General features: G+C 41.9%; 1 protein-coding gene across 1 annotated transcript in view; it reads right to left on the bottom strand.

The window, feature by feature from the left end:
• LOC144785986 (uncharacterized) overlaps nt 1-18,590 on the bottom strand; it is a 252,354-nt gene that overhangs the window by 83,429 nt on the left and 150,335 nt on the right. The window contains exons 11-15 of the mRNA XM_078664891.1: nt 17,423-17,584; nt 16,100-16,302; nt 8,948-9,042; nt 5,570-5,691; nt 1,169-1,290 (exon numbers count right to left, since the gene is read on the bottom strand). Coding sequence (XP_078521017.1) covers nt 1,169-1,290; nt 5,570-5,691; nt 8,948-9,042; nt 16,100-16,302; nt 17,423-17,584 — 704 coding nt within the window. The remainder of the gene's footprint in view (nt 1-1,168; nt 1,291-5,569; nt 5,692-8,947; nt 9,043-16,099; nt 16,303-17,422; nt 17,585-18,590) is intronic.

The raw sequence follows: 18,590 nt of genomic DNA, 5'->3' as shown, positions 1-18,590 counted from the left end.
GGGCACATTTTTTTGTTGGGCACGGGGAGATTAAGTGATTTGCCCAGAATCACAGGATATTCAGCATCATTGTCGAGACTGGAAACCCAGTTCCCCAGATTCAAAGCCTACCTCCCTAGCTGTTAGGCCAACTCCTCTCCCATTGGTCCTGCCTCCTCCCTCACCACTGTGCCCATCAAGGAGTCTCTGATGACAGATGCAAAGCCCCTGGCTGCTAAGCTCAGTACCATTTCTGACCATTACAACAAGGGCCCCAAACATGCTTGCTGTGTGAATGTGAATGTCTGGCGGCCAAGGTAGAATGCTTTGACCAATATCAAAATCTAAATTGGACTCAGTAGCAGTTGGGTCGGTTCTCTGTGCCTGCAACTCTCCATTTGCCTCAGAGGTAGTGATATAGCTGTGGTGACTCCCAACAGTGAGTAGCCCGCACGCACCTTTTCCCAGCTCGGCCTCCACCACCACCCTTTAGTGTCGTGTCCAACCCCATTGCCGCATGGATAAGCCATTGGCATGTTTTGTCATGGGGGCAGTTGGCATAGCCCTTCTGGTATTGTATTTTATGCAGACTTGTAGAAGGCACTATTACCCTGGAGGGTATCCTGGCATTAGTGTAACGTTTTAACTTATGCCATTTGTATTGCAGACTGAAGAATACAGGATTCTTGAGTGCTATGAAGAATTGTGTGATTCATGAATGTACCTGTAAAAAAACACGCAAGTTGTAGGCGGAGCCTTAAGAGTTGTGGTATGGTGCTATGTTCCTGTTGGCATCATTGCTAAAAAAGTAATCTGATGTAATAGCATACATGTAAATATCAGCCTGCATATAACTCCACACAGTTCAACTGGCATTTTTTGAAAAGCAGAACAAGAGGCGGCTAAGGGGATCATGCATGATAATTATTTGAAAAAACGTTTCATCCTAGTACTTTTTTAGGTCTGTGTTCACTCATGTGGAATAATTATTGCTTTGACTGTACAAATGGTAAATGCTTCTGTTCTTATTATAAAATTAACATAATAATGAATTTTAGTAACAGTTTCTTAAACAAAGTGGAACCCCATCCTTTAAAATATTTTTTAGATTACCTACGATAATTCAACGACCATCTACTACCCTATTATGAGTAGACGTTATGGTCATATGTGCGATCATATGTGGTACCTGGAGAGGTTAACGCCGGGAGCGGAGGTGAGCAGTTTGGTGTAGTAGGTGTTCATTTCCTTGGATAGATTGAGGCTGCTGAAGAGCTGCATGTTGGCGGGATCTTTGGCCAGAACTTGAAGCTGGAGGAAAAACACAAGTAGTAATGAATGGACTTTCATCAAATATTGGTTTGTCTAATTGCACTAGCTAGGCTGAGCATACTCTACAAGGCCATTCTACAGCTGAGGACTGAAGGGATTGAAGACAGATTCTACCCCCAGTAACAGCCACCCACTTCAATGTTGTGAAGGTGCCTGATCTGGCCAAGCAAGGACTTATTGTTTAGTTGTAGCTGAAGTTACAACTCAGGTATAGATTCAGGGCCTTTTCACGGTGCCTTGTGCTAATCCTTAGTCCTGTAGGGTGGTCTCGCTTTCAGTGTCCTTGATGCTAAGCTTTTGGGCTATCTTCCCATTGATTTGAGGCAAATGGTACCCTTTCTTACTTTTATGTGAGCCAACCAGATCGATTGTTTCTGTTAATGTTTCTTTTTCGATCAAACATTCAAGACTACTGGTATATACTTTAGTATATACTTATATGTCTATGTACTTTGTGGACTCTGGAGATCAGCCCTAGGACTTGTCTGCTTCGGCTGAGGGACTATTTATTCTGTTCAACTGCCTCTTTTTAACTGTCTTGATAGAAAATGACCAGCAGAGCTAAATAAAGTATCAGAATTGCTTTCTGCTGAGGGACTTTCTTTTTTACATTTTTCTGGCAACTGCCTTTATTTAACTCTCTTGAAAGAAAACGACCAGCAGAGGTCAGTAAAATACCAGAATTACTTTAGCATTTTCTAATCTTGCATTTTCAGTCATATGACCACGAAGGCCCTGATTTTGTATAAAAAACAGAGGTTTGGACTATACCAATTCCCGCTAAAAGGCAATATTTTTCTCCATGTGTTCCCATACCTGGCGTGTCAAGCAGTTTGGTGCTTACTTTCCCTCCATGTTAAAGAACAGTAGATGATTCAGCACCCAGGCTAATGAGCTGCATAACTAAATACATATAAGGTCCCAAAGGCGAGACTGATTGCATTGCATTGCAAATGCTTGTTCTTGTTGATGACCCTCCCGATTGGGTAGGTGTTACGCATCCTTCAGCACCAAGAAACCCACATGAAGATAGTGTGCTTTACCTATATTATAAATAAAATTCAATCGATCATAGGTTGACAAGAGAATCTGGTTGATACATGCGTAGGCAAATCATGCTAAGGAGGAGCCAGATTTCTGGGTAGGTAAGCACCAGATAGGTTGCTCTGAAGAGCATTCAATGTACACCCTCACTATACTGTATGCAAAATACTGCATGACAAAAACATTGCATTCAGTACATAAACCTACCACTACAACACAAGGTAATTCCTGGTAATTGGATGTGGAGTAATGAATAGTAATTATATTCTACCCTTGATGATATAGTCATAGGCCATGTAATGGATGCAAATGTTTGTTGGTTGAAATTGTGAATCTGGATATAGTGTGATAAAACTCCATACAAAATTCAGGATCTAGTGCAATGCACATCTTCCCAGTGGCGCCTTGCTCCGCTAGAAACAGGGTGAGGATTCTTAGAAAAGCAAATTATATTGTTAATTTAGTGAGTGGTATTACTCAGTAGATAGTTGTACTACTGATCCGTAGTAAATTTTCATGAAAGTTGGTCACTAATTCAGTTTTAGTCTCAACTGAATGAAGCTACTAATAAGGCGTGAACTCTAATCGCAGATCTTTGGGATTTCCATTTACACGACATCACCTGTTGGCTTTAGACTGGTGTGTGGAATGTTGATCCTACCCATAGAAACTTGTTCTGGTTTCTATTCATTGTTACCAAAACCTTGTTACTGTTTTAATGAAAATTTGGCTTCAACACTGCGTTATGGTAAGTTTGAATCTCTTTATCATGACTGCAAATAATGCGTGTTTGGCTTCAGCCCTTGGAAATATTTGTGACACTGAGATGTTTTTAGAAAGTTGCTTTTAGACTTACTGCTGTTAGTTTGTGCTGACTATTTACAAAAATATAACCTGATCTTTTATATACCCTCATCCTCGCTTCTGACCCCTTATCTCAACGACCAGATTGGACACCTTCAGTTATCAATCAGCCACTCTAAACCGCAGCTCTTCAAATTGGTGGACCCATCATCGACTGCCTCAGATGCACATTTTACATTATCCAGGTAGCAAGCCATGTTCAATATACTGGTGTTCCAACTAATATCATATCCTGTCCACACTTCATCAATGGCAGTACTATGTCAGATACCAAGTGCTTGTAATTTTGTAAGAGACAATGTGGTATTTTATCCTTGTTCTAAGCTTGATACATTATTAGCTTTGTATGTCTTTCGAAATATGCACTCACCTTTTGATGAATCATATATGTCTTCCTTTATGTCTTCCTATATAAAAAGGGGGGATGTAATTGCCTCCTGCAATGTGCAATGGTTCTGTACTACTATATGCTCCGAAAGACATGTATGCACATGATGTGAGCATCAGACTCTTAGAGTTGTATTATATACTGGGGATGTGAGTAAAGAGTGTCAGCCACACCCTCAAATTAGTGTCATGCATGGTAGTATACAAAGCACAACCCTAGTAGGTGCACAAGAGGACTGTCTTGAAGTCTGCACCTACATTTGTGAATGCAGGTTCATCCCCAGCCTCAATCAATGCACTGTGAACCTCTGCGTACACACCCACAAGCTTTGGAAGAGGTATGAGTGGTCATACAAGTGTGAGCATGCTCCATGATGCAAGATCATTCATTTGTGCTCAGAGATCCTTCTTCAAAAGTCAGCGTTGAGGTGCACCAACCAGGTCATTCTGCGTGGGCAGCATTCTGCTCCTTCCTCAGCAGATGATTGAGGTGGCCTCACTTGCACACCCTTCAGTGAATGTGCTCTATGGCCACTCTTTCATTTTAAACAACACAACAAATTATATATCTTGGTCGAAAAGCACCACACAAAAAAGTAATCTTCATGGACAGCTCACGTTACATAAAATGGACCCCAGATGTCAGGGGTTTACGGCTAAACTGCATCTAAGCTACTAGATAGGCTGGTCAAAAGGCTCCTACATGGTGCAAAAACAATTGATGGCAAATTTGAAACATGGTGGCTGCATGGTCATCTCCGGTTGAGGTTTCCCGTAACTCCGTCAATTAGGAGTTTCTAACCTAGGTCCCGTCCCGGAGAAATAGATCCATGCCGGATATTCATAATAAATGTGGACTAAATATAAAAACCCAATTTAAATTCATTATTTGTAACCATATCTGGCATGAATCAAGGTTCCCCTCCAGACTCAACGTGGGACACCCCTGCAAAGACCCTACTGGTAATTCATGCATGCATTTCCACTATCTACCCCAACTGCAATGCCTCGTGCAGGGCCAGACAATGGAAACAGGTTCTATCTTGGCCCATGAATCTACATGCTCAGACACTATCTTTATTGCTTAATGGTTTGAAATAAACACTTGCATTTGAACTTCTGTGTTGTTGAGGCCCCCGAAACCTTTAATTCTATTGGCCTGCTGTTGTCATCACTTCCACTAGTATTTTCACCCACATGCTCCTTTGTAAGCACCTCCTTTGCACAAACACAGACCCATAGGGTTTGGTAAGCTCTCCCTTCTATGACCCTCAATCTGGAGTCTGAGAATAATGTTGTGAGCGCCAGTTGCACGTTAACTTTTTAAGTGCGTGTGTCTGCCACTGGCCAACACTGGGGAGGTATATAAAGGCTCCTCTGCTGCTATGCACCAGAGGGAATACTTTTTTTTACACCAGGCTGCTTGGGAAGAGCTTCCTGAGCAGCCTGATTGTTTTTATTTCTGTAATGACGTTCAGCGCACCAAGCGTGCTGACGTCATTACAGGAAAGTGAAAGTAGAACGAGACGATGGGATCATCTACATCTTATTTTCATTAAATCTGTACTCGTTGCATATCTCAGACCCCTAAGCACTTATTCTTTTGGGAGAGGTACTCTTGGAAAGGGGAGACTAACTAAAGGTCCGCCTCACACTAAATGAGGTGGGCGGACCTTCAGTTTGGCTGAGAGGGTACTCTGTCGCCGCTGTGTCTGAGTGCCCTCTCCGCCAAACTCTTAATCGGGCCCTAAGTCTGTCATTAAGTGTAAGTTTTTTTTCTATTTTGTTCTCCTCTACTTCCTCATACTTTATCAGTTATCTGCAGAAGAAAACAATGATTAATGTCCCTTTTACTTTTCAACGCTGTGATTTCTTGTAGAGATGTTAATGTCCTTCAGATGAAGCCAAATGACTCTATTGACTCATTGAGTGCAATTATTTTTCTTCTGTGTGCTGCACTTACATCAGTCTCGTTGCCAAACAGAGCCAAGTCTTCCACGCTGGCGCATGTCAGGAACGAGCCCATGGACGCCACAAACCAGTTTTGGGAAGGGCCCGACACGTTGAGGCACCTTGGCTTGAAACCTGCAAAACCACCACGCCAGAGCGTGGGCAAAGACAAAAGTCAACGATTGTCCTGGTGCTACAGAACTTAGATCGGTTCGACGTTTATGGCATGGGCTCACAATGCTTTTGTTTTACATTTGAAGACCAATTTTGGAAATTATTTGCCTTACATTATACATATTTCTGGTTTTGTATTTCAAGAAGGAAACACCAGAAGAACCCCCAGAACGTTCCAGCCACCCACCGTATTGGCTTACTGTGATTGGCTCTTGGGTGATCATGTGCATGGGGTGTCATGTGGTCTTATATGTGAATAAAGGGTATCTTTCTGAAAGGCATTTTCAAAGAGCAAGGATAAAGTAACTTTTTAAGCCTGTTGGATACTAGGAGGGAGTAATATTGGAGTAATTCATTTTGACTATTGTAGGGGCATGTGGGAGAAGAGTACGAACACTCCTAGACTGTGGTACATTTTTGATGCGCACAGCCGCAACAGCAGCTCAAACTGATGAAGAGGTTACTCAAGTAAAATCAGTGGGAGCACTGCAAGTAAAGTTAAAATTGCACCCAAAGGGAGCAGGGCTGTTTGAACATTTTTACCAGGGCAGCTTTTGGTTCCCCATTGCAACTCTGGGTGACTTCATCACTCAAAAATAGTAAACTCATGTTGCTCAAAGGAGGCAGAGGATTTTGCAATATGTGGCTTTTACCTGGAATTCACATCTGTCAATAAAACAAATCTGGCTGTTTTCGGCAAAGAAACAAGTAATGTGCTTCTCTTACCAGATTATTATATGTAATAAGTGGCATTAACCATTTATCTGTGACTTAATTTTGCACACTTGTTTTCCCCCTGCTGCTACAATTCTCCAATCGGTACACTGCAGGTAAACTGTGTAGGGTGGTATACCTTAAAAATATATAAAGAAAAGGAATGTTGTTTGACAGATGTTTCACCCTTTCACATTACAACACAAAGGAACGAAAGGTAGAACAAAACACACAGAAGAAAGGAAGAGTGGAAGGAAGGGGGGGTGTTGAAAAGTTCAAATGAAGACAGATGTCATGGAAGAAGGAAGAGAGGATGGATGGACAGAAGGGCCCAAGGATGCTTGAAAGGATGGATGGACAGAAGGGCCCAAGGATGCTTGAAAGGATGGATGGATAGAAGGACCCAAGGATGCTCGAAAGGATGGGTGAAAGGAAGACTGGATGAAAGAATGAAAGGACAGACATGGGCGGGTGAATGGATTCATGTGTGAACAGAATGGTCATAAGATGATGGAATGGTGAAAGAATGGATGGACAGAATAACCAAGCATGGACGGATGGAAACAAATGGTGGCTGAGTGGGTGAAGGGATGAATGTGTGAACAGGTGGATGGATGGAATGGTGAAAGGATGGACTGCTGAATGAATGGATGGAAAATGGGTGAATGGATGGGTTAAGCCAGTGGTTCCCAAACTTTTTCGACCCGCTGCTCCCTTGACCCATTAGCCATTGCCCGTGGCTCCCCACTCTTACTTATTTTGGTGGGGGGGGGGTGGGGAGGGGGGTGTAAGCCCACCCTCTGGAGTACTTGCATCATTCTCCCTGAAAATAATTGGAATGAAGCTGATGAATGTATTATATTCATATACACAGGGTGTTTTGTATTACTAAAGCGGCGCCTCTGATATCATATTCCTAGTTACACTTCTTTGCCCATGCCTTTTTTAGAGTACCCTCTCAAACTTTTTTATCCCACTTACAGTGCGAGATAGCACCCCTATGCATGCAGGCCCAATTGCCAAAGTGTTTCTGCGCTTGAAGAATATTTGCATGCACTTCCATTTCCACTCATGTCATATGTGCCAACACACCTGTCTCAGCAGGGTGACTCACAATTTTTTAAATCACATAAAGCTTTATTTTTGCTATCTTCTCCCTAAAATTGCCTCCAAATCAATGCAAGTAAAATGTATTCCTCTATTTTTTTTTTTAACGTCCCTCTTTCTTGCTTCAAATGTTGCCATTATGCCATATATGGCGTTTTACTTCCCTGTGTTCAAGGAGAGAGCCGGCCTGTCTGGAAGTGTGTGTACTGAAAGAAATGTGTACTGGAAGTACCTATGATTCAAGTACAAATGTCAATTTTGAATAATACTTAGTGTGTTTAATAGACAAACAACTTTACTTTCCTGATAACTTGCATTGGTGTAAAATGTATTTGGAAAAAAATGAAACAAGTCTAACAAAATAAATCAGGTATCTTCTGCCTACTTTGGGAGTGTTGGAATGTGGGATCCAGTGAAATATGGAAGTCTTCTCCCTCGACATGCCATCAAATAAGCACTACGTTTTCAGCTTTAGGCATGTCACTTATAAATCATCAACATCATATGTTTAAGTCTAATTAGTTTTACTGAAGCCAACAACCTGTTCAACGTTAAATGCGTTAAAGTGCTCGGTGAGCGGCTCCCCAGGCTAGGCTTGACGGCTCCCCAGGGAGCCACGGTGCACAGTTTGGGAACCACTGGGTTAAGCACAGGTGTGAGGAAGACTAGACAGATAGATAGATACAAGGGTGAGCAAAACTGTTCTAGGATGGGTTTGACTTACTAGTATCACCCACTTGGTGTTATTCGAGGTTTAGTTCAATGTGGGGGGTGGGGCATTTGAATTTTTCTGTCTACTCCCTTGATCATACATGTGTAAATACACATATGATTATTCTTTTCATGCTTCAACTATCGCAACCTCCCACGGGAACTCCCAGAATTGTTTGAGAATTCGAAAACATTTGCAACTTAACTACGGATGTAGATTTCAATATTTCTTTTGTGAACCTGGCCTCCCTCCAGCATTTCAGTGAGCCCTCTAACAATCATTAAAATTCTCTACATTTCTGTATTACAGCACAGTCCTTAATTTGTGCCAGTGTTTTCCGGTGCTCAGCACTGGCATTTAACTGTCAGCACCGCCTCTAGTGACAGTTCATCACACAGTGGTGCTGTCTTTTCTTAATTTTGAGATGAGCACAATAACCTTGTTTATTGAGTCAATCTACATTGATCATGAATATATCTAGACTTTGATACAATTATTATAGGTCTGTATGTCCTGAAATAGTCTGAATTGTCACAGTTGTAGGAGTGTGATGGTTAGATGTATTGCTGGTCATGCTATCAGCAGCTCTAGCAGGCTGCTGTACCATCTGAGAAGGGCCCTGGCACTTCATTTTTTTACAAATTAAGCACAGTCACAGCAGCAAATGTCTCGCCTCATACTTACCATCCTGCGAGAGGTAGGGTTTGATCACAGCTTCATAAAACGTGGTCCGTTTCTCAGAGGTAAGATTAGCATAATCGGCATTCACAACTTTGACACTGTCGGACAAATATGAAAATAAAGTTAGTTAGTTGAGGTCTTAGTTCTCAAACATAGCAGAGGGAGCAGAGCAGGCGTTTAAGTAGAAGTTTCCAGCTCAAGAGGTAGGGACGGGAAATATCCACTCTCCTCATTAAGGGGTACATTATTATTTGCAGGGGAGGAATCTTAGTCATTACCCTAGAGTTATGTGGATTTAAATCTGGTATTTGTTTGGTGCTATATAATTATCTTTTAGGTTTACCCTGCTTCCTTGTTGTTTATACTGACAAACAAACAACTGGAGCAGTCCAGCACACCCTATAACGTGTTAAAAAGTATAATTATCCTGCACATAGTGTTTCAAGTAATAATGTCTTTTTTTTATTCTTCCTATTAAGTTAACCATTCCGCTGACACCTGTTTCGCTCTGACCAGTAACCTGTAAAGCTTTATTAAGGCAGTTGGAAAAATAAAAAGGATGCATAATGATAAACTGTTTTGACTAATAAAACTGATGAGGCGCCAGCATCACCACACCTACAGTGTGAATGTAACTTGTTTCACATTTAAAATATTTCATTTATGTTCAAAGACAAAGCAGGGAACAGGATCTCATCTTATGAAGTGGTGAGAAAGAAGTGGGATTCAAGTTAGAAGAGCTGCTGTTTGCCTGTTTACCTGTCTAGTGGGCCGCAGTGCTGCACGGGGACCCCCCCTGGAGGACTCTATGAGGTAGTTTGGTAGTTATTGGTATTATAAGATGTAATGGAATATATAGGTGATGCGATTTGGGGATAAGATTATTATAATAAACAAATGATAAGTCACAGGGAATACAATGATGTGATGACAATCCTTCGTAAGAAATGTAAAGATCACATCCTTAATCCCAGTTGTTCTATAAGGGATTTATTGCATTGGAAGGTAACTGTAGCATGCAATAGAGGCTAATAAAGGCTTAGAGCCTGACGTAGTAGGCTATACAAGCAATTAAAGGCCTGCTCCAGTGTTAGAAGCCCAAGCGGAAGGCAAGGTCATTTAACAAGGAAGAGGGCCTTTACTGACCAGTAGAGCCCACTACGAACGGCTCTAAGGCTATTAGAACATTCCAATACTAGAGGGCAGAATGTTCTACCAAAAAAAACAAAGGCATTGAAGAGTTGAAAACACCACAGGTTCCATGAGGCATTTGTTCTTAGCGACAGCTGTGAAGAAACATTGGAATGTTAGCGCTCCGGCCTTCTACCGGCCATTAGAAGCCCAGAACACTCCATTGTCGTCAATGGAGCGCTCAACATTCCAATGTTCTAAAATCATTTAATGACCATATATAGCACTCAACATATGCACAATATGTGTTAAAACAATGAAACAAGATATGTAAAAGGCGCTGTGCCGTAATCGGTGGGCGAGTCAAGCAAGTGTTTCACGGTGAGACTTGTTGAGCTCTTGATCTCTACACACTGCAGGATTTACTCTTCTCTACTTATGCGCCTATTCAATTAGTGGCAGGAGATCTATTTTATGACTTTATGATTCCAGGCAGTACACCTGCCTTTTATGCACTGGATTCTTTCCTGATTCCATGACTTTGGACAATAGAAATATTGACCTTTGCCTATTGCATTACTTGGTTACTATTTTCTCTTTGCTTCATAAAATCTATTGCTGACTCTGCTCTTTCCTATTACTAGCTCAGTGAACTCTTGACATTACTTTATCTATTATTTACCCAACCCTTGCCCTTTTCTTATTAGCTTTTTAGTAGTAAAATTAGTAGCTATTGCATATTGGATTGCTTTGAGTACATTAGCTCTTTGGCCTCACTTGTGTCACCCTGCCTGGTCTCTACAGGTCAAGTACAGGGTTCTAACTCTCAGCAAAGATTACCAAAATGGTGTAACATTTTTATTTAATTGTGTGTCCTTCAATTTAGTTCAACCTGATGTTGCTTTTGAATTTTATGTTATTATGAGGTGAGGGTTTCAGAGTAGCCTGTTGAGATGGGAAAGAAACATGTTAGCATAAAATAAATCTCTTTTAATAAATAATAATTCATAAATTAATAAACTAACTTTTGATCCTTGCAGCTTATTTTTAACCTACATTAATGTATCTACCAATCTATCCAGCTCAAGACTCTATGTTTTCCCAGAGTACTTGTCATAACAAAATGTAAATTTCTTTTACTCATCTCTTTTGGTGGTTGGGACCCATCAAGGGTCCTTAAACATGAAAGAGCAGGTTCAACTAATACATTCTAATAAATAAGAAGTACATAAATAATCCTGTTATTTAGAGGAAGGATTGGGCATTCCATAATAAACGTTTGTACTTTTCATTCTGCGTTTCAGATCATCGTCACGTCTTCCAGTAAACTACTGGCACCATTCTGTGTGATGGTGATATTTGGTATCTAATTGCAAATCATTATGTCATAAAATAGATGCAAATTAATCATTACTCTTAGCACTGATCTATAGGCAGACACAAGACTATGGCATCATTTGGAGTTTGGGTGACGGACGTCATTACCTCCACCACCCTGGTGGACCACTGCAACCCTATTTAGAGATCTCCAACACTGGTAGAGATTTCTGTGCCCTCAAAGAAGCCATTGCCACAGCTGCTCATCTGAAGACACTAACAGTCTGCTGGGCTGCTACTACGTTTCATGCAGCCTCTCAGCAAATTTTTGGTTTTACAAAAACAAACTATCAAAGCGGTAAAAAAAAATACTAAGGACCTTGGGAGTTTTCTCCCAGGGTGTGGGCCAGTTTTTCTTTTTTTCTGTTCAAGACCATCAGGCTCTCCCTAGCAGTCATGAACAGGAAAGTAGTCCATGAGATCGTCTACTCTAAATAAGGCAGATGGTCTAATGTATTTTTCCTCTAATGGCCACAAGTCCATCGGGCCATCAGTGTACGGTTTCAGTGGGCGGAGCCAGTGGATGAACAATCGACAGAAATATGACAGTCCATCAGACTGTAACAGAGCAGACAGACTATCAGTCTGTCCAACAGGATACTATGCCACATTTGTGGGGGAGTAACCTATATGCCAAATTCTAAACGAGGCCCAGTATGGTCTAAGTTTATGGACCTTGTTTAGGCTACCCATCAGTCCAGCAAATAGCAAAGCAAGCGGACCCCACCGATCTCAAAAACTTCCGCCCCATCTCGCTCCTCCCTTTTCCTGCTAAAGTCATCGAGAAGATCGTCAACAGACAGCTGACCGCCTTCCTCGAGACGAACGGATCCCTCGACCCCTCGCAGTCCGGCTTCAGAGCCAACCACAGCACCGAGACCGCCCTCATCGCAGCCACCGACAACATCCGGACCCTGCTCGAAAAGGGGGAAACAGTGGCCCTCATCCTCCTGGACCTCTCCGCTGCGTTCGACACAGTCTGCCACAGCACCCTAGTCCAGCGCCTCAGCAACATCGGTATCCAAGAGAAGGCACTGGAGTGGATCATCTCGTTCCTCGCCGGAAGAACACAAAGAGTCCGCCTCCCCCCGTTTCGCTCCGAGGCCACCGAAGTCATCTGCGGCGTCCCGCAAGGATCTTCACTCAGCCCCACCCTCTTCAACATCTACATGAAACCTCTCGCAGCCATCGCACGCCAGCACAACCTCAACATCATCTCTTACGCCGACGACACCCAGCTGATCCTCTCCCTCACCAGAGACCCCGACACCGCCAGAACCTGCCTACACGAAGGGATGAAAGACGTCGCCGAGTGGATGAAGGACAGCCGCCTGAAACTGAACTCGGACAAGACGGAAGTCCTCATCCTGGGATCTTCGCCCTCCGCCTGGGACGACTCCTGGTGGCCCCCAGCCCTGGGCACCGCACCCAAGCCAACCGACCACGCACGCAACCTGGGCTTCATCCTGGACCCCTCCCTCTCGATGTCCAGACAAGTCAACGCCGTCTCCTCATCGTGCTTCAACACCCTGCGTATGCTTCGCAAGATCTTCCGCTGGATCCCGACCGAGACCAGGAAGACTGTCACCCAGGCACTCGTCACCAGCCGACTGGACTACGGAAACGCCCTCTACGCCGGAACCACAGCCAAGCTACAGAAAAGACTCCAGCGCATCCAGAACGCCTCCGCCCGACTCATCCTGGAAGTCCCCCGACGCAGCCACATCTCCAGCCACCTGAGGAACCTGCACTGGCTCCCCGTCGACAAGAGGATCACGTTCCGGCTCCTCACCCACGCACACAAGTCTCTCCACGACCTGGGCCCCAAGTACCTCAACGACCGCCTGACCTTCTACACGCCCACCCGCCAGCTACGGTCCACCAGCCTCGCCCTCGCAGCCGTACCACGCATCCGAAGAGCCACCGCCGGAGGAAGATCCTTCTCTTACCTGGCTGCCAAGACTTGGAACTCCCTCCCCATCCACCTTCGGCTGACCCAGGACCATCTCGCCTTCAGGAAACAACTCAAGACCTGGCTGTTCGAGCAGTAGCATACCCCTCTCCCCAAGCGCCTTGAGACCCTCCCGGGTGAGTAGTGCGCTATACAAATGGCATGATTGATTGATTGATTAAATAGTTTAATTTAGTATTGCTGAAAGTGAATTAGACTAAAGACTAAAATAAAAACACAAAGGAAACAATGGGGAGTACATGATGTCATCCATATCCCACCATAGCTCCTGGTGATTTTTTGAGTCATAGTGGTGTTTACCATGAAATTCTGGCCTTGTGATACATGCAAATAGTGCACCAATGCTATCATGACATTATCAGTGAGGTGTGGCTAATGCACTGTTTAAAGAAAAACTTTGTGAACATTTAATCTTATATCCCAGGACAATGTATAGGACTCAGTATGGCCCTATGCATTGTCCTGGCCCAGTGGCCCAGATTAGGTTGAGGTAATTATCGCATCAGGTTAAATCCGATATCTCAGGGTTCGTAATTTACTAGGTGCAATAATTACCTGTAATTTTAGGTCCCCCACTGAAAACAGGGAATTACGGGTGCAATCTATGCCTTTTGCACCAAATTCTGCATGTATAGGAATTTAAAAGGCATATTTTCCTGGTAAATGTCGGCAGATTTAACCTGATGAAATTTAGCTCTAGAAAAATACGGTAATTCCAGCAAAATGTATTATTTTGATCCCTGCGCTTAGAGGTTTCAGAAGGGACAAGTATTAATCAGTCACTTTTAATAGGGCATGAGAAGCATACAACCACACATCTTTACAACCAAGTTTAAAACAAAGTTAATATTCCTAAAGTACCCAACCAATGATATTGCCAACTTTTTCATTGCCCTCTTGTACCAGCTGGTGACATATTTGGGAACCTTTTAACAAGGAGCTTAGGGCCACATGTATCAAAATATTTTGCATTCGCAAATGGTGCAACTCGCTAAATTTGCCCGTTTGCAAATGCAAAATAGCCTTTCTGAGTGTATGAAAGGCTTTGGGATTCGCAATTCAGGTAATCTCAATATTTAGCAATTACCTAAATTGAGATGCAAACAGGGAATCACAATTTGCAAATCCCAAATGCGCATGTAAGAAGCATTTCCAAAATGTGAACTGTGCATTTAGAAAATGCTATTACCATCAACTTCAAGTTGATGGTAACCATGTGGAAATGGCATTTTTCAAAGCACTATGTAGCGCACAGATGCCCCTATGGCATGTGTGTGCTTTACATGTGCACATTTTCTTTTTTGGGATGCTTCAGGGGGTCGTTAGGCCCCAAGCACCCTTGGCTTTGTATTAGCTAAGTTGCGATTACGAATTAGGTAATCGCAAATTAGCGAATGCAAAACAATTCGTACCTATGGGCCTTTAGGCCCAGAGGAACGAATGGAGTAGTATTACCTAATAGCGTTTCGCTATTTACTGAATCGCTATTAGGTAATATTAAGGAATCACAAAATCTTTGGCGATTCCTGAATACATAGCATTTTGAGATAACCAAATAGCGATTCAGTAAAAATCGCTATTTGGTAATCGTAAAAAGCATCTTTCATACACGTGGTCCTTAGAGCTGTCTTAAAATCAAACAAAATCCAAAGATCTGAGCTCTTAAGGAACCATTGATCTTTTTAAAACTGAAAAACGTATTGTATGAAGAGCTGAGAATGAATAATTAATAGTAATGGCTCTAAATTGCTATGCACATATTCACATGCCCTCCTTTACAACACATTCCACTAACCCACTAAGTGTTTTGCACAGTCATTTACTCACATATTCATTTAAAACCTTGTGTATGGCTCACAGAGCAAAATAATAAAAACCCCCACAGTAGCAAAGTTTCACTATTTCATATTTAGATGGAGATCTTCGGTATTGGAAGAGAACATACATCTCTCTCCAAAGGTCTTCAACAAGGGTGTTGAAGGCTAAGGTACATCCTAGGGTGCTCCCAATGTCTCCTAAGACACCTTTGAGAATCAACAGAATGTGCCCAAACTCTTAAACAAACTTTAACTCATGTCTATCTAACCCTTTTCACTTGTGGAAGATGATTGCTGGTTACAAGTAGGAACATTGAAGGCTCCATTCACAAAGCCATTTGTGCTACTCAGTTCAACGTAGGCGGGCAAAGGGCAAGACTGACAAGTGAAATGATGTGTTTTGTACCTGTTTACTCAGTAGTAATATCACACCCCTATGGTTAATAATATGTGGGAGTTAAACTGCTTCAAGAGTGAGAGAGAAGGCATTCGAGGGCTGTAATGGCAGGTAAAGTTTGTGAATACCTACAGAGCAGTGAGTCTGTGAGTATTCATAAATATGAGGAAATATACATGAGTACATTGGCTCACGCGGATGAGCGAATAAACGTCAGTATAATTGGTGATGTAAAATGAATAAAATTCAAAAACAATTCCAGGAGCACTCCTGAAATACAGCAACAACCATAGTTCCACAGGAGTATTCCTGGAAGCCTTTGTGAGTTCCAAAGAAGTCAGAAATATATCCCAGAAAATTGGTGTAAACCTCCAGTAGTGACTATGCAATAGAACATTTGTTATACATTTTTTAATACATTTACAAGAGTTTACAAGCAAAAACTTCGAACAGAAACTCACATTGCTTGATATGATTCACAGGTGATATTTCTGGGAATCAAGGCGAGATGTGATGCACTGACATTGTTGGTCACCATACTCCATTGGCCGCGGAACAGATCGGTCCAGTTTGAAGGACCATAGAAAGGAAACTGAGTGGAAAGAATCTGGGCGCTTCTGTCATTCAACACGGCCTCAACCTCCGGGCTGAGTGTGCGGTTGGTCTGCAAAAAGTGACAACAAAATAAAATAGGATAAAGAGTAAAATGAGTGTTTGGCCTCTGGTTAAAGATAATGCAATGATCTACCGTGGGCAATACTTTGAATGATGTTACTTCAGGTGGATAATAGTAAGGTCTTCGAATGTATTACCATTTTAAAATAACAAAAGCTGGCTATGTTAAATGCAAGTCTCAGAAAGGTTACACACATCTAAACAAACAGTATTATGAAAAGGAGCTTGGAGATGACTCACTATTGGGCATTTATTGATTCGTGATTAAATATTTTGTTCTGATCTAGGAATTATTTTACCCCAATAGTTAATAAATTATATCTTAGTGAATTTGGATGAGTGTGGCGTTTTCTGCTTTTGCACTTTAAAGAAAATACAATCACATACGTTAACAACCATTCAGTGTAAATGTCTTCATAGATATTCTAAAATCCTCAGTTGTTTGTGATGCATGAGGGCTTGACCTTGCCATAGTTCTGTTATTTTGTATTTTACTATACGCATTGGTAGGATGTCCTGCCATTTTGGTAAACCAAATGAACCTCATAACTGATTGTATTATGAGGTGAAAAAACATACTTATTCCTGTCTTCTCTTTTGGAACTCGATAAATAAAAATCGCAATAAGTAATTTTAACCCTCCTAAGGTTAATACTAGACAATTTCCGGATCATGTAATACGAAGAAAGCTGAATTAAATAACATGTTGTCGACTTTCAATTCTGTTATATTTGTAACAACAACAGAAATAGTAAGTACATTTTTCACCTTACAAAACTTTTTAAAATGTTGTTAATTATTTTGTCAAAAACTTAAGTCAAGAGCAATTTTTATTAGGTATCTGAGAGTTCTAGATGCAATTCTGAGTTGGTGCCTATGCCTTTCAAGGAAGAACCTTCAGGTTTTGTGGTATATGAACCAGCTTAATCTCAGGTATGTTAGATTTTTCAGCAAATAAGACAGGAAGACTTGTTTGAAAAGAGAGATTAGCACTATTTTAAATAGACAAAAAGTCTCTATTTCTTGAGATAGGGTGCATTTCTCTTTGAATCTCCACTTCAGTGACTTCTAGAAGGCCTTCTAAGGATCTGTAAGTATTAATAGCTTACCCCCATCAAGGCAGCCTGCAGTCCAGCCCGGTATTGCTCCATATCCATCGGGGTCTGAAGCTGGTTGCAGATACTACCCATAAGCGTTGTGTCATTCAAGGCCCCCGAGTCCACAGTGAAGGTTACCAGCTGTTGTACTGAGAGGTAAGGCAAGATGTCATCCTGAAAAGACAATAGACAAGTAGAAAATGTCACAGGTTGTTAACGGGTATAGATGCGAACCCAGTCCTTGCATTTCTTTGTTGACTACAGCCCTCATGTCTCATGCCGTTTAATGGTGGGTAAATCTCTGATTTGTAAAATCAGAGCCTTCCAACCACAAAATGGCATTTTTAAATTTACCAAATCCAATTAGCAATTTGGTAATATGTTACTAAATCCTACAAATTGCTAATTGGGTTACTGAATCGGTATTTGGAAGGGGCTTGTTAAGGGTGTCCTTTCCAAATACCGATTCCTATAGAGATGTATTTATGTTTTGCGACTGAAATCTGTACGCAAAATATGAATATGTTAAGACCTCCTCAAAGGAGGTGGTAAGCCATTTGCAAATGGGAAGGGGTGCCAGAGGACCCCTGCCACGCTGTGAATGTTCCCCCAAAAATTTTTCTATGGTCCATGAGATCACTGCCTGTTCATAACAAGCATTTACAATGCAACGGTCTCGCCTTTGCAAAAGTTAGCGCTTTTGGCATTGTAAATGACAAATGTTTTATTTATGTGTTGGTTTTGGAAACAGATAAATAAATGGCATTGTCATGAGCAGTAGAGAGTGAGTAGTAGAGAGTGAGTAGTAGAGAGAGTAGTAGAGAGAGTAATAGTGAGTAGTAGAGAGAGTAGTAGTGAGTAGTAGAGAGTGAGTAGAGAGTAGTAAGTGAGTAGTAGAGTGTGTAGTAGAGAGTAGTGAGTGTGTAGTAGAGAGTAGTGAGTGTGTAGTAGAGACTAGTGAGTGTGTAGTAGAGAGTGTGTAGTAGAGAGTGTGTAGTAGAGAGTGTGTAGTAGAGAGTGTGTAGTAGAGAGTGTGTAGTAGAGAGTGTGTAGTAGAGAGTGAGCAGTAGAGACTAGTGAGTGTGTAGTAGAGTGGTGAGTGTGTAGTAGAGTGGTGAGTGTGTAGTAGAGTGTGTAGTAGAGTGTGTAGGAGAATGTGTAGTAGGGAGTGTAGTAGAGT

Source organism: Lissotriton helveticus, chromosome 10 (assembly GCF_964261635.1).
Source record: "Lissotriton helveticus chromosome 10, aLisHel1.1, whole genome shotgun sequence".
NCBI classification, from domain to species: domain Eukaryota; kingdom Metazoa; phylum Chordata; class Amphibia; order Caudata; family Salamandridae; genus Lissotriton; species Lissotriton helveticus.
Note: the sequence above shows the minus strand (reverse complement) of the source record. Positions and strands in the feature narration are given on the sequence as shown.